Source organism: Suricata suricatta, chromosome 2 (genome assembly GCF_006229205.1).
Source record: "Suricata suricatta isolate VVHF042 chromosome 2, meerkat_22Aug2017_6uvM2_HiC, whole genome shotgun sequence".
Lineage (NCBI taxonomy): Eukaryota > Metazoa > Chordata > Mammalia > Carnivora > Herpestidae > Suricata > Suricata suricatta.
Genome location: NC_043701.1, coordinates 140,392,693 through 140,407,565, shown reverse-complemented (window position 1 = coordinate 140,407,565; position 14,873 = coordinate 140,392,693). Strand labels below are relative to the sequence as shown.

Genomic DNA, 14,873 nt, shown 5'->3' with positions numbered 1-14,873 from the left:
GGCCCCTGCTCTGCGCGCTGGCCGGGCTCGCCCTGCTCCGCGCCGCCGGTGAGTGGGGCCACGGGCGCGCGGAACCGAGGGAGGGGGAGATCGGAGAGATGGAGAAAGGGGGGACCGTCCGGGGACGGGGGTTGGAAAGAGATGTGAGAACGACCGAAGAGGAAGGCTGGAGAGACCCGACGGCCCCAGGAGACAGAGGAGACAGGCATCGCAGGGGAGGGGGAGGACAAGTCTGCAGGGTGGGCATACACACCCCCAGCACCCCCATTCACCAACCCCCTCAGCCCCACACTGGCCAGCTGCATCTCAAGGGCCTATGGAGGCTCCCTGGCCTGGGTTTACCGGCAGGGCACTCCCTGGGAAGCCGGGTTCCAGAGGGCCATGACCCAGGCCTGGCCCAGCAGAGCCAGTGGGCGGGCAGGCGGCCCCAGGAGAAAGGCCCCTGCTTCACCTGCAGTCTGGCCTGGCCTAGAGGGCTCTGCGGTGTGGGAGAGGAGGCCGGTCTCCCTGCTTGCAGAGATCTTCCCGAGAGCTGCCTTGGGTGGGGGTGTTGGGGTGTGGGAGGGAGAGGCCCCCTGGGTGCTCCGCAGGCTGGAGTCCTTGCCTTGCACAGCCCCCTCTCCCTTCCCCAGGGAGAAACAGGCAGGGGGTACACCCAGATGCTCTCTCCTCCACCCCCAGACTCTGCATGCTGAATGGTCCTTCCTTCCCATGTCCCCCTGCCTCACCAGTCCTCAGCCGGAGGGAGCTGGCGCCCATCCCAACAGTACAGGTTAAGGGAAAGCTCAGATCTCACAGCGGTGCCCCGCAGAGGCCCCACCAAGCACCGAGCACCCAGGCCTCCTATCCCCACAGGCAGGCCCTTGCTACCCACCAGGCTGCTTGTCCATCAGCCAGGAGTCAGTGGACCTGAATCACATAAGGCAAAGCCTCCCACGCCAGTGCCTTTGGGGGGCACAGCCAACTTGGGTGAGAGCACCCAAGGGCAGGGTGGAGGTCCGTGCTGATCCTGGGCAGCCCCTGGCTGAGGAAGTTGGGCGAGTTGCCTTACCTCTGTGAACCTTCTTACTCCTCTGCAAGTTGGGGCAAATGATACCCACCCTGCCAAGCTGGCTGCAGAGACGGAATGAAAGGAGAACTGCCCAGCACGGAATGCAACACACACAGGCTCCCTCTGTCATCCCCTCAGCTCCACTGATCTCTCTGAGCCTGTTTCCCCAGCTACTAATTAAGGACCAACAACACCACCTCACGGACCCTGTGACCAGTGGTTGGGACTGTGCTCAGCACAGAGACCATACAGCCAGGCCGGCAGGGCATGCATGGCCTTCTTTCCCCCTTCCTCGATGCCCTCCCTCCTCCCTTCTCCTGGAGTCCCCCCCCTCCAGGAGCTGAGGGCACAAAGCCCAGTCTGTGCTCCCCCAGAGGGAGGAGCTGGCCACCGCCCACAAGTGGCTGACTTTATTGGGGCCCCTGCAGTCATGACCAGTATATGCACTTTAATTTAAAACCATTTTTAAACATTCTTTCTGATTATGCGTGTTCATCGTTATGGATCTTTTAAAAAGGGGAAAGTATCAGTGTCTGAATGTAATCTCACACTGAGTTTGCACAGTTTTGTGTATAATTTTTCAGACTTCAGACAATTTGCTGTTGTTTTTCTTAAGGTTTGACAATTGAAATCTCTTGGGTGAGAAGGCAGAACAGCATGGTGAACCCCCGGGTTCCTGTGTCTTGTTTGTTCTGTCACCCCACATTCTATCCCCTCCCTCCAATAATTGTAAAGGAAATTCCAGACACCATGTATTTTCATCTATAAATATTTCCTTAAGTATCTCTAAAAGATAAGTAATATTTTTTTTCTTTGAAGTTTCACTTTTTAAGTAATCTGTGTGGCTTGAACTCACGACCTCAAGATCAAGAGTCATATGTACTCCATGGGGCTCCTGGGTGGCTCAGTCGGTTAAGCAGCTGATTTTGGCTCAGGTCATGGTCCTGTGTTCTGTGCGTTTGAGCTCCATGTTGAGCTCTGTGTTGACAACTCAGAGCGTGAATCCTGCTTTGGGTTCTGTGTCTCGCTCTCTTTCTGCCCCTCCCCTGCTTGTGCTCTGTCTCTATCTCTCCTTCAAAAATAAATAAATATTTTTTTTTAATTTTAAAGTCATATGCACTCCCAAGCAAGCCAGCCACGTGCCCCAAAGATAAGTAATATTTTACTAAACAGAACTGCAATACCATTATCACACCCTAGAAAGGGATGAAAAATTCTTAATACCATCAAATATCCACACCCCCCCATCATGTCACGTTGTTCTATTTGGTTCTGTTTTATCCAAATAAGGTGCTTTTGGCTGACATGTCAGTTACGTTTCCTTTAATATGTACATTCTCTTTCCCCTCTTTCCCTTAAGATGTATTTGTGGAAGCAGCTGGGTTGTTTTGTCCTATAAAGTTTTTCCACATTTAGATTTTAGCTGATTGCATACACCAGGAGTCATTTAAATGTTCTATCCCCTGTACCTCTATAAACTGGTAGATCTGGAAACAACGACTGTTCTGCAAGAATATATTTGGATGGTTTGTTGCTTTAATTTGCATTTTCTTTGATTACTACTGAGGCTGAACTTTTTCTTTAAATACACGTTAGTCATTTCTACTAATTCTTGTGAATTGTCTTAGGCTTTTCTTTTCTTTTTTAATGTTTATTTTTGAGACAGAGAGAGATAGATCATGGGCAGGGGAGGGGCAGAGAGAGGGAGACACAGAATCGGAAACAGGCTCCAGGCTGTCAGCGCAGAGCTCACGTGGGGCTTGAACCCGCAAACCAGGAGATCGTGACCTGAGCCGAGCTTGGACGCTTGCCCAACTGAGCCACTCAGGCACCCCTGTCTTAGGCTTTTCAATTGTGGCCCAGGGATTTTTTCATATTGACCTGCAAAAGCTCTTTATTTATTGATTGAAGCAAACTGCTTCAATTGTAAGAGCCTTCTTAAAAATTAAGGCTTCCACTGAGTTCCTTTCCTGTTTTCCCATCAGAGAGATCTAAACTCCTAAAGCCTGGTTCTTTTACCAATTATCACCCATGCCTTGGGGCCCTCTGGGCATGCTCTCATTGTCCGCCCCTGCTCCAGGTCCCCGTGGACAGCTGTCTCCCACTGGGTTCTGCTTCACGCTTCAAGTGACAGAGGAAGATGCTGAAGGGCTGCTGTGAGGGTCACAGCATTTCTTCCTACAAAAATGGGTATCGTGGGAGTGAATCACTAAGACGATTCGATCCCAGTCACACATTTAGGCTCTTATGGGTCCCCAGACAGCTGCAGAGGTCATGGGCACAGGTCCCCCTTGCCCATACCTGTCCAACCCCTCATTTTGTAACTGTGTCCCAGTATGTTTGCTTGCTGAACAATAGGCAAGTTGAGAGGCAAGATGTTGGGCTAGGAAAGAGACTTGATTTGGAAAGCCAGCCACCCGAGGAGATGGTGAACTGTTGTCCCAAAGAACCACCTCCCAAAGCATGAGAGTCAAGTTGTTCTATGTTGGAAAGAGGGGCAAGGGGAGAAGGTAGGAGTCAAAAGATGACTGACGTCTGTAGACGTTGAAAACGGTCGTGTAACTTCTTTGCCCTTGGTCCGTTGATCTTTGTGTGTCGGAATCTGGTCATGTCGTTCCTGTAAATCTTAAATGTAGCAGAGTCATTTCCGTATGTACTCCTGTATCTCCTCGAATGAGGTAGGTTTCAGGTCAGAAAGCAGTTTTTGCAAATCTCAGTGGTAAGCACAATTCCTGCAGTGATTACCATGCCTGTGTGCAGGACTCAGCAAACGTTTCTCAGCTATAGGTTACAGCGATCAGGGAAATAAAAGCAATATGGAGTCAAACATGCTAAGTTTCTCCCTGTTACCTTTCACAGAGGAGGCAGCTGAGACCCTGAGATGGGAGGCCCTTAACTTACGCAAGGTCACATGAATGCCCATGCACAGTCTAGACCATGTCAGCCCGATAGGATTCAAGTGCGCTCTCCACCACCTACTAGCTATGTGATCTTGGGCATGTTACTCAGTCTCTTTGCTCTTTAGTTTTCTAATTTGTAAAAAATGATGTAAGAGTACTGAGCTCATCAGAGAGTCAAATGAGATAATGTACGTAACCACCCAACAGAGAGCTTGGCACATAATGAGTGATCGCTAATTGATAGGAGCTTTGCATATAGAGTATGGTTATGCCCAGTGAAAAGGTGAAGAAACCAAGAGTCCAATGAGTGGGATTGACTTGCGAGAGAGGCAGAGAGCCAGGTCAGCACCGAGTCCTCTGCGTCCTTGGTGGAAAAGCCCCTTTCCGGCATCCCTCTGACCCCTACCTAGGTGTATTCCCAGAGCAGATGCCTCTCCTTCCTGAGAACTGGTCTGTGTGATCCAGCAGAGCCCTGGCTCTGTGTGGAGAGGCAGAGCCCCTGGCAGCTTTCTCTGCCTTCCTCCATCTTCAGCTCCCTTGGTAGATGCCCTACATGCCATTTGTAAATCACTTGGCAGTTCCAAGGCACCTTCAAGGGCAGGAGTCCCTTTAATCAACACAGCAGTCCCACCAAGTAGACCTGGCGGGGCTGCTCCCTGTCTGAAAGAACGGCAAAGAGCACCATCAGGAAGTCTTGGAGGTGGGGCTGTGTCTCTGACTCCCAACCGAGTGTGCTTTTCATGGTGCACAGAGAGAGGTTTATTCTGGATGGCTTCTTACACCTTCTCCGTCTTGTGGGCTTTTGGAGTGTTCTAGTACATTATAACCCCGCGCACTAAAAAGCATGGTATTCCAAGAGAGAAGGGATCAGGGAGCTCCCTGACCTCACCAGAGCTCCCTGACAGCCCTGACCACCAGCCGGTCTGTCTACCTCTAAACTCACACATGAGAAAATGAATAAATACATGTGAAATTGAAGGGGGCCTTTGTGATAGCTTACCTACCACATCCAGATACTGGATGTGCTGGAAATGATGTTGACATGTTCTCAGAGTGATCAGCAAGACTCAGCCCCCATTTGGAAACAGACCAGAGACCAAGGGAGATAAGAGGGCGTGTCTCTCCCAAGCGTGTGCCTCAGAATCTGAGCTCTTTCTTGGCGGGGCTCAAGGGTCTCTCTCCTGTTCAGCCAGAGCAGTTCCACATACTGGAATTCTTCATCTAATTGTTTGAAAAGAGTATTCTCCTGCCTAAAGGAATTTTTTTTTAAGCCACTGGTGGTTTTAAGTGAATCACAAATTTTAATACGAATATTAAATGTGGTCAGTTTTATTATTCTGTTATAGGGCATGTGGTGAAATATGATTAACCCCTAACTGATGGACTGCTGGTCAAAGCAGAGTGTGTCTTTGATGATTCAGAAAGCGCAGCAATCTTCGGGGTCTCCTCTGAAAAATTACGTGTCATCCCAGAAATCATTTGAGTTGTGTATGCTTTCTTGGGGTTTGAGTCCCAGATACAAAAGGCGCCCTATGCCTGTAAGTAGGAGGGGCCATACTTCCTGCCTCAGAGGATGGGGACCCGGTGGCCACGTCTCTTTAACTGGAGACTTAGCCGGCACCTCCGCTGGGCCTCTGGCCTCCACCTCGGCCTGCCCTCACCAGCTCGCCGGGTTCCGCCCGTGGCCGCCATCCAGGGTGCACATAGGCCCTGAGTGGGAGCCAGGCCAGGGAAAACAGCCCTGTGTCCAAGAAGGTCCATTTCCCAACTGGCTGGAGGCAGGGAGGGCGGGAGCAGAGGAAGGAAGGGAACGTGGAGCCCCACAGCCTTGGCTCCTGTAGCACACTCATGCTAACCCTCAGCCTGCCCCACTCTCGAGTGTCCCAACGACCCCACGAGGCAGGCTTCATCCTGAGCCCCTTTCGACTGCCAGGGAAGCTCAAAGACACAGAAGACACCCAGCTCTTGTCTTGCTGGAGCTTCTGATCCAAGAAGCAAACTGTCCTGGACTCACGCCGGGTTTGTCCTGGTAGCTCATTCTGGTGGCCTCTGAGCAGGCTGAGATTTGTCTCTCAGCATCCCCAAGGAGCCACATGGGGGCTGCAGGGGTGCAGTGGAGGCTCAGGGAGGAGAGGTAAAGTCCCAGTTCGTGGCTGAGGGGCATGAGAACTGGGGTCTCCCGTGTGTGCAGTGAGGTCAGTGCCGAGTTAAGGGCCCCCACAGTGGGGAGGGGGCAGCGGCGCAGGCCCCCAGGCAGCTTCCTCTCTCAGATGGGCTCAGAGGGAGGCCTGGATGAGCTCACAGACAGCCGGCGGCAGAGCCCAGGATGCAGCCCTGTCCAGATGTGAGGCATTAGTGCTGTGCGATGTGGAAAGTAACCTCAGCCAGTGCTTTTCCCCGGAGGCCTTTTGAAGCCAAGTTAGACCTCATTGCAGACCCGTGCAAAACAGGATGTTTTAGGCCAGTGGAGGGGAGTAGGTTCGTGTCGTGCACGACTTACAGGGCTGGCACACCCTCACCCTTGGCCAGCCGGGTCCGACTGCTTCCTCCAGGCCCACGCTGGGTCCGGGAGAGGACCGGCGAAGTTCCCGGGAGAGACTTGGCCAGAGGCCCATGGGCGCTCGGGAGGATGTGTGTGTGGACACAGACCCACCCTGGACGGATCCCTTGTCACGGACAGCCCTCCCCGTGGGTGAGAGCAGCTCTTCTTGGCTCCCAGGAAGCCCTTCCTCTCTAGAGTGAGCTCCCCAGGACTTTCAGCTGAGACAAATGAATCAAACTTTTGAGTCCCTTCAGCGTGGCCACCTCTAGACCTGCTTCTCCCTATCAAAGGCCCAGAAAGGAGCACAACCGTCCAGGTGGGGTCCCTCAGACCCTGAGCGGAGACCCCCCTCCCTTGTCCCGAACCTTTCCATCCGTGCATGCAGCCTGTGATCACTTCTGTTTTTAGCTAAAAACCCTAGCAGACAACTGGCTTTTATTATGGAAAATTTCAAACCATATATACAAGAGTGTAGAGAGGGGTGGGGTGAACTCCAATGTCCCCATCACGCAATTTCAACAATGATCAATTTCGGCCAGTCTTGTTTAGCCACCCATGTCCCCCCGCCCACTCCGAGGCCCGGATTACTTTGAAGTGAATCCAAGAGAGCATTGCATTTCTTCTCTAAATATTTCAGTATGGATCTCAAAAAGACTCCCTTTTATTTTTTATCTATTTTTTTCAACTTCTTTTTTTCTTTTAGTTTTGTTTAATATTTATTTATTTTTGAGAGACAGAGAGACAGAGAGAGAGCAGAGGAGGCGTAGAGAGAGAGGGAGACACAGAATCTGAAGCAGGCTCCAGGCTCTGAGCTGTCAGCACAGAGCCCGACGTGGGGCTGGTACTCACAAACCGCAGGATCATGACCTGAGCCGAAGTCAGCTGCTTAACCAACTGAGCCACCCCGGCACCCCAAGACTCCCTTTTAAAAACATAATGAGTCCTCATTTCAGCCACACATATACTAAAAAAAAAAATAACCAAAGTACCATTGTAATGTCTATTCCCCTCCCGAAAGTCAACAAGACCGTTGTCTGTTTTTAATTTTTTTAATGTTTATTTATTTTTGAAAGACAGAGAGACAGAGCATACGTGGGGGAGGAGCAGAGAGAGAGGGAGATACAGATTCTGAAACAGGCTCCAGGCTCTGAGCTGTCAGCACAGAGCCCAACGTGGGGCTTGAACCCACGAAATGTGACATCATGACCTGAGCCGAAGTCAGACACTGAACTGACCGAGCTACCCAGGCGCTCCAAGACTATTGTCTTTTGAAGAGGCTTTTCTAAGTTCAGTAGAGGGAAATAATGAAAAGGAAAATACAGAAACAAATTGTTCTCTGTAAAAGATGCTTAGAGTGGAGGAAGTTTTGTCTCTGCTGTTAGTTCTCACCCCTAAGTGGAAGAGTTGGGATCCATGGAGAGTTGGAACAGGAAAATCTCAGAACAGGAAGCCTGTGGCTGAGATCCAGAAGGCCAGCTTGCTGCGGTGGGATCAGGAGAAGGGTGTGAGGGGTCCAGTCATTGGCTAACCATGTGACCTTGGGCAGGTTACTCAACCTCTCAGAGCTATACATTCATCACCAGGAAAATGGCTCACCACCTCTGTCCTCACCTCAAGAACTGCCAACCTTCTGGGTGATTCTGTATGTCCCCTTCGGCAATCCAGCCAACACCTGGGTTTTATAGTCACAACAGTTTGCACCTATATAGATCAAGTCCAATAACTCTTTGCTGCCACCATGCCTCAGACACCACCCACATCTATGGCCACAATCCTGATGTCACTAGGAGGCTGCTTCGCCTCTCAAAGCTGACATTGCAATGTCTTTTACCACCAATTCCCTCTGTTACTGCCATATCTTATGAAGACCTCTAGTCCCGTCAGCCCCTTCATTTCTCCCAATTTATTGGCCCTCTTACTGGCCTCAGTCCTTTCTTATTCCAGCTCAACCCCAGAGCTCATCAAATCCTCAATCCTTTGCTCCCTCGCTCGCCCCCATACTCTCTCTGCAGACTCCCAGCTTCCGCTCCATCCAGCCACCAGTCCTGGGCACTCCCAGCCTGTAGGGGGCATGCCGGGAGCCTGGGGTTCCCAGAGTCCCTGCCGGAGTAGGTCCCTCTGCATGGCCCTCATTCTCCTCATCGCCATTCAAAGTCCTCTCTATGTGAGCTCCCTCCCCAGAGATCTGCTGATAAATCAGCTCAAAAAAACAGGCAAAACCAGAAACAGGACACTGGCTGGTGTCCATGATGTAAATGCTCTCACTGTGCCTTCCATTTTAGTGGCTGTGTTTACCAAGCCGCCCTTACAGCACCCCTGAAAACGTGACAGCTAGCTTCCTGTTTCCCATGTAACAAGTGTTACCAGCAGATGATTCCCCTCTAACTTTACAGAGCGAACGGGCCCGCAGGCGAGAACTGACTCAACTTTTTGGCCTGTTGAGTAGAGGCCTAACTTTACCATTTCTGCTGTGTCCCCTGTCCTCTGCTCAGTTCTTGTTTGTTTTTCCTTTTTCTTTTTTTAACAATTTATTTTATTTTATAAATTTACATCCAAGTTAATTAGCACACGGTGCAACAATGTTTTCAGGAGTAGATTCCTTAATGCCTCTGACCCACGTAGCCCAACCCCCCTCCCACAACCCCTCCAGCAACCCTCTGTTCTCTATACTTAAGAGTCTCTTATGTTTTGACCCCCTCCTTGTTTTTATATTATTTTTGCTTCCCTTCCCTTATGGTCATCTGTTTTGTATCTTAAAGTCCTCATATGAGTGAAGTCATATATTTGTCTTTCTCTGACTAATTTCACTTAGCTTAATAACCTCTAGTTCCATCCATGTAGTTGTAAATGGCAGGATTTCATTCTTTTTGATTGCTGAGTAGTCCTCCATTGTGTGTGTGTGTGTGTGTGTGTGTGTGTGTGTGTGTGTATACCACATCTTCTGTATCCATTCATCCATCAATGGACATTTGGGCTCTTTCCATACCTTGGCTATTGTCGATAGCGCTGCTATGAACATTGGGGTGCATGCGCCCCTTCGAAACAGCACACCTGTATCCCTTGGATAAATACCGAGTAGTGCCATTGCTGGGTCAGAGGGTAGTTCTATTATTAATTTTTTGAGGAACCTCCATACTGTTTTCTAGAGTGGCTGCACCAGTTTGCGTTCCTGGTCCTTTGTTCAGTTCTTTCCTTCAGGCTGTAAGTGTGGTTGTTTCTTCAATTTAAAAGAATAGAAATGACAAGAAACACTCTGTGGATCATGTGATCTAATCTCTCTTCCCTCACAGCCAGGCTTCATGAAAAACATTTCCCAGGATCCAAGATTCCACCTCCCGACCTTTCTTTCCCTTCTCATCCCATGGCATCCAGGCTTGGCTTTGCCTCCACGACTCCGCAAACACGGCTGGGGTGGAATTTAGCAGTGACTTTCCTGTCGCTCTGTTTTTCAGTCCTTTTCTTGCTAGACTTCCCTGCTGCTTCAGGCCATGCTGACCACTTCATCCTCGAGGAAGCTCCTTCCTTCTCTTTGTTGCTGGGACAGTGGCCTTCTTCCTGAGTGCCCACGGTCTCCAAGGTTCCAGCCAACTCTGATGCCGTGCAGGTGTCTCAGGATCACTGACACAAAACCTGAGCTTGGAACCTTCTGGTGTGATGGCTGGTGGTGCTGGAAGGAACCAAGGAAGAACCAACATTGGGGAGAAAAATGACGAACCAAGAGTCAGACGGATTGGACCTCAGGTCTTCCACTTAACTAGCTGTGTGACACACGACATGGCATTTCACCCTTCTGCTTCAACTGGGGATAATAAATAGGTTGTTGTAAGGATTGAATGAGTTCACATGCATGTTTAGCAGACTATGGGGTGCAGAGTAAGTGCTCATCAAATGTCCGGGATTAATACCTGCTCACCGATGTCAGTGTGATGACTAAAATGTCTCCCCCTCATCCTCTCTATTCCTGCTGCCTCCCCTCATCTGTCCTCACACGGGTAGATTCCTGCAGTAACTTCCTGCCTTCAAAGACAAATTCCTCCGATCCATTCTCTGTACTTAAAACATTCACATAGGACCATGTGACCCTTGTGTTGAAATAAACCCCCAGATAAGCACTGTGCTTGGCTTATTAGGGCCTCCGGCTTCTTTTCCATTACCCAGTGTCCTCCCATCCATCCCGTACTTTCCAGCCACCCCAGCTCCCTGAGGGTTTGCACACGGGACCATGCTGTTGGATGCCTCTCTCTTTGCACACGCCATTCTCTTTGTCTGGAACCTTGCCTCCCTTCCTTACCTTACTCAGTTCAGGCAGCGCCTTCTTGAAGAAGCCCACCTGGGTATGGCGGTGACCATGGCCATAGAGACAAGCAAGTGATTGGCGTAGTCCCTCCCCTCCCCCACCGCCCCGCACTGCGCCTTCCTTTGCTTCTCTGTGGCTGTTTTCAGGACCCACCTCAAGGAGCCCAGTGCTTTTGAGTCTCTAGTGTTACAGCGAATGGTGACACGGTTTGTTTTTCTACAGCTGCCGAGCCCTTCGTGCCCTCCCGTGGAGACCCAGCTTGGAACACAGGGTGTGACAGGCACATGGCTGTCCACGGCCGTTTAGATGTCCTAGAGGAGGTAATCAGGGTGACTTGGGAGGACATACAGCCTCAGGACCACCTGGAAGCCTGGTAGCTTTCCTTCTTTTTAAAAATTTTTTAATGTTTATTTATTTTTAAGAAGGAGAGAGACAAAGTGTGAGCAGGGGAGGGGCAGAGAGAGAGGGAGACACAGAGTCCGAAGCAGGCTCCAGGCTCTGAGCTGTCAGCACAGGGCTCAATGTGGGGCTCCAACTCACGAACTGAGAGATCATGACCTGAGCCGAAGTCAGATGCTTAACCAACTGAGCCACCCAGGCGCCCCGAGGCTGGTAGATTTATTGGGCTCAGGACAATCTTGCTTCGGAAAATTTGGAAAACCCACGCCAATCCTGCGCCCCTGCCACTGTGCTAAACATCTCTCTGCCCCATCTGGGCTCTGACCAGCCCTCAACAGACCCTGCCCCCCTGGAGGCGGGGTGCTTGCTTACACCCAGCTAGAGATTGTCACATAATTACACAATGAGATGGTGGAAATTCAGGCACTGTTTTGTTATACACCATAGTTTGTAACCAGGGGTCTATAAACTTGTGTGGGAAAACATTACACATTTTCCCCTCACAAAACTTTAACTGAAATTTAGCATCCCAATTCACTATAAATATAGGCAACAAGCCATAGTAGTACTAACAGGACTGTGACTTTGTTCTCAATAGAAATCACAGATAATTTCACTCCATGATAGTTGTTGTGAATATATCGACATATCATTCATTCTTTTTTAAAATTTTTTTATTTATTTTTGAGAGACAGAGAGAGGCAGCTCCAGCAGGAGAGGGTCAGAGAGAGAGGGAGATACAGAATCCAAAGACAGGCTCCAGGCTCTGAGCTGTCGGCATAGAGCCCCACGCAGGGCTTGAACTGACAAACAGTGAGATCATGACCTGAGCCAAAGTCAGATGCTTAACTGACTCAGCCACCCAGGCGCCCCTCACATCATTCATCCTTATCAGCATGTCATAATTACAGAAGTTGTTAGACCTGATGTTAGATCGTGTTATTTCCTAAGTTAATAAATACATTTTACATCAAAGATTTACTTTTTAGTACATGAATAATATTTTAATGTAGTTGGCATCCTTGGAAATCCTCTATGCTTTATTTTTTTCAATTAAAGTATTTTTCTAAGAAGGGGTCCATAGTTCACCGGACTGCTAATGGGATTCATTCACTAAACGGTTGGGAACCCTGGATAAAGAACATTTCAAAACCCCAAACCTGTCATTCGGCAGAGTTGCCACCAGGGGGCGGGACGACCACAGGAATGTGGAGCTCCTCGAGGTGAAGTCCGGAGAGGAAAAAAGGGAAAAAGGGTTGCTCCTGGTCAAACCTGTTGTGACTCGGTGAATCACCTAGTGCCAGAGCCAGCAGCGGCCTTAGAGAATGAAGCCCTAGGATTCTGTCCCTTGGGGAATGGCGAGGCCGGCAGCGGCAGAGCCTGAACAAGGAGGGCCCAGGTCCACAGGTGCTCAGTTCTCTCCCTGCTGCACCCCACTGGGCCGCCCCTGTGTCCTTTGGGAGGTGGCTGATGGAGCAAGACTTGGCTCCACTCCAGTACCCTACTCCCCCGCCCGGCGCTCATCCCGCTCTCTCTCTCTCTAGACGGTGGAGAAGACGGTGGAGCACCTGGAGGCAGAAGTGAAAGGCTTGCTGGGTCAGCTGGAGGAGCTGGCCTGGAACCTACCCCCGGGGTCCGTCAGCCCGACGATCCCCGACCTCCTCGGAGATGGTGAGCAGCTCGAGAGCAGAGAGGACAACCTCGGGCGGGGGAGGGGGCAGAGATGGCTGCCCAGGCACAGGTGTGGCCTGGACAGGCCGGGAGAGGCCTCCGGTGGGAGTGGGGAGGCATCCCCCTCCCCCGTTCACTCCCTCCCAGGCTCACCCCGAATGTTCTCGGCCCTCGCCCTCACCTGGAGGCGCTGCAGCCTGGCACCAGGTCAGGGCTTCTGCAAGACCTTGTGCAGTTCACCTGGGTCCCACCTAGTGCCCCCCCAGGTCACAGAGCTGCCACCTTCCTGCCGGCCATCTTCCTGCCTCAAGGCTCCTGGTCTCCTTTCAGGTCCCTTGCAGGGAACCACTCCTGCACCACCACAACCCTCTGAGCCCCTCCCTGAGCCCCGAGTTCCCTGTCACAGGAGTTTGGGGCGGGGAGAGGGCTGTGGGGGGCCTTCAGCACTCCCGAGCTGTCCCCTCTCTTTCAGATGGCTTTGGAGCACCGGAGCCCGAGCTGCCGGGCAGCTGGAAGTGACACCCCGGGACCGACTGAGCTTCCTTCCTCGGCCTTGTGCAAAATAAAAGCTACTCCCTTGGTCCTCTCTGTGTCTGCTGACAGTGACCCCTGTAGCCACAGCCCCTTCTCCATCCGCTCCCTCGCCATGAGGCCCACATCCTCCTGCAGGCTCAGACCTGGGAGGCTTCGTGGGGCTGCGTCTGCCCTCCTTACTTATAGGGGCCAATGGGACAGGAGTTGGGTCAGAGGCGAGGCACCTGAGGCCCAGACAGGTAAGGGGACACGGCAGAAGGGCCCTTTGGGGAGCCTCACTACTCAGAATGTGGCCGTAGATAAGCAGCAGGGGGAGCCTGTCACAAAGGCAGAATTTGGGGCCCAGCCCAGACTCCTGAATCAGAATCTGCACTCCAGTGAGGTCCCCAGGGGACAGGTGTGCAAATTTGTGTGCCATTTTAAATATTTTCTATTGAGGTAAAACATAAGTTTCAAAATTTTAACCATTTTAAACTGTACAAATTCAGTGACTTCACACTGTTGTACACTAATTGCAGAACATTTTCATCACCCCCAAAAGAAACCCCGCACCTACAAGCAGTCACATCTTTTAAAATTTTTTTTTTGAGAGAGAGTGCGTGAGCACGACAGAGTGTGAGTGGGGGAGGGGCAGAGAGAAAGAGGAGACACAGAATCCGAAGCAGGTTCCAGGCTCTGAGTTGTCAGCATAGAGCCTGACGCGGGGCTCAAACCCACAAACCGTGAGATCATGACTTAGACTGAAGTTGGACACTTAAGCCACTGAGCCACCCAGGCACCTCCAAGCAGTCACTTTCTATTCCCCCTCCTACTGTCCCTCAGAAACCACTAATATTTCTATCTCTATGGACGTTTTATATAAATGGAATCATTATATGTGGCCTTTGTGTCAAACTTTTTTTTTTACCACAGAGCATAATGCTTTCAGGTTTCATCCGTACTGTAGCATGTATCAGTACTTGATTCCCACATACCTGAATAATGATCTGTCGTATAGACGTGCCACATTTAACTCATGCATCATTTGATGGACATTTGGGTTCTTTGTACTTTTTAGCTATTATGAATATTACTAAGAATATTTATGTGTAAGTTTTGGTATAAACATGTTTCCATTTCTCTCGGAATTGCTGAGTCAAAGAGTGACTCTATGTTGAAGTTTCTCAAGGACCACCACACTGGTTTTGCACAGTGGCTATACCATTTTACATTCTCCCCAACAATTCGTATAGAAGGGTTTCAATTTTTCCACATTTTCACTGTGTATCTTTTTAAGTATAGCCATCGAATTAGGTATGCAGTGGTAACTCATTGTGTCTTTAGGTTGCATTTGCCTAATGACGATGACCATCTTTTTTTGGATGTTTCTTGGCCATTTGTCTTTTTGGAGAAATATCTATTCAAGTCCTTTGCTCATTTAAAAATTTTTGTCTTTCTGTTATTGAGTGGTAAGAGTTCTTTGTGTATTGTGGATACTAG

General features: G+C 50.3%; 1 protein-coding gene across 1 annotated transcript; it reads left to right on the top strand.

The window, feature by feature from the left end:
* Nucleotides 1–2: 2 nt before the first annotated feature.
* Nucleotides 3–13,443, top strand: PLAC9 (placenta associated 9; the record flags this gene model as incomplete). The annotated part of the gene is made up of 4 exons (XM_029919880.1): nt 3–48; nt 11,013–11,110; nt 12,734–12,860; nt 13,333–13,443. Coding segments are annotated over 4 exons (318 nt in total), but the record flags the coding sequence as incomplete, so codon positions are not given.
* Nucleotides 13,444–14,873: the final 1,430 nt, after the last annotated feature.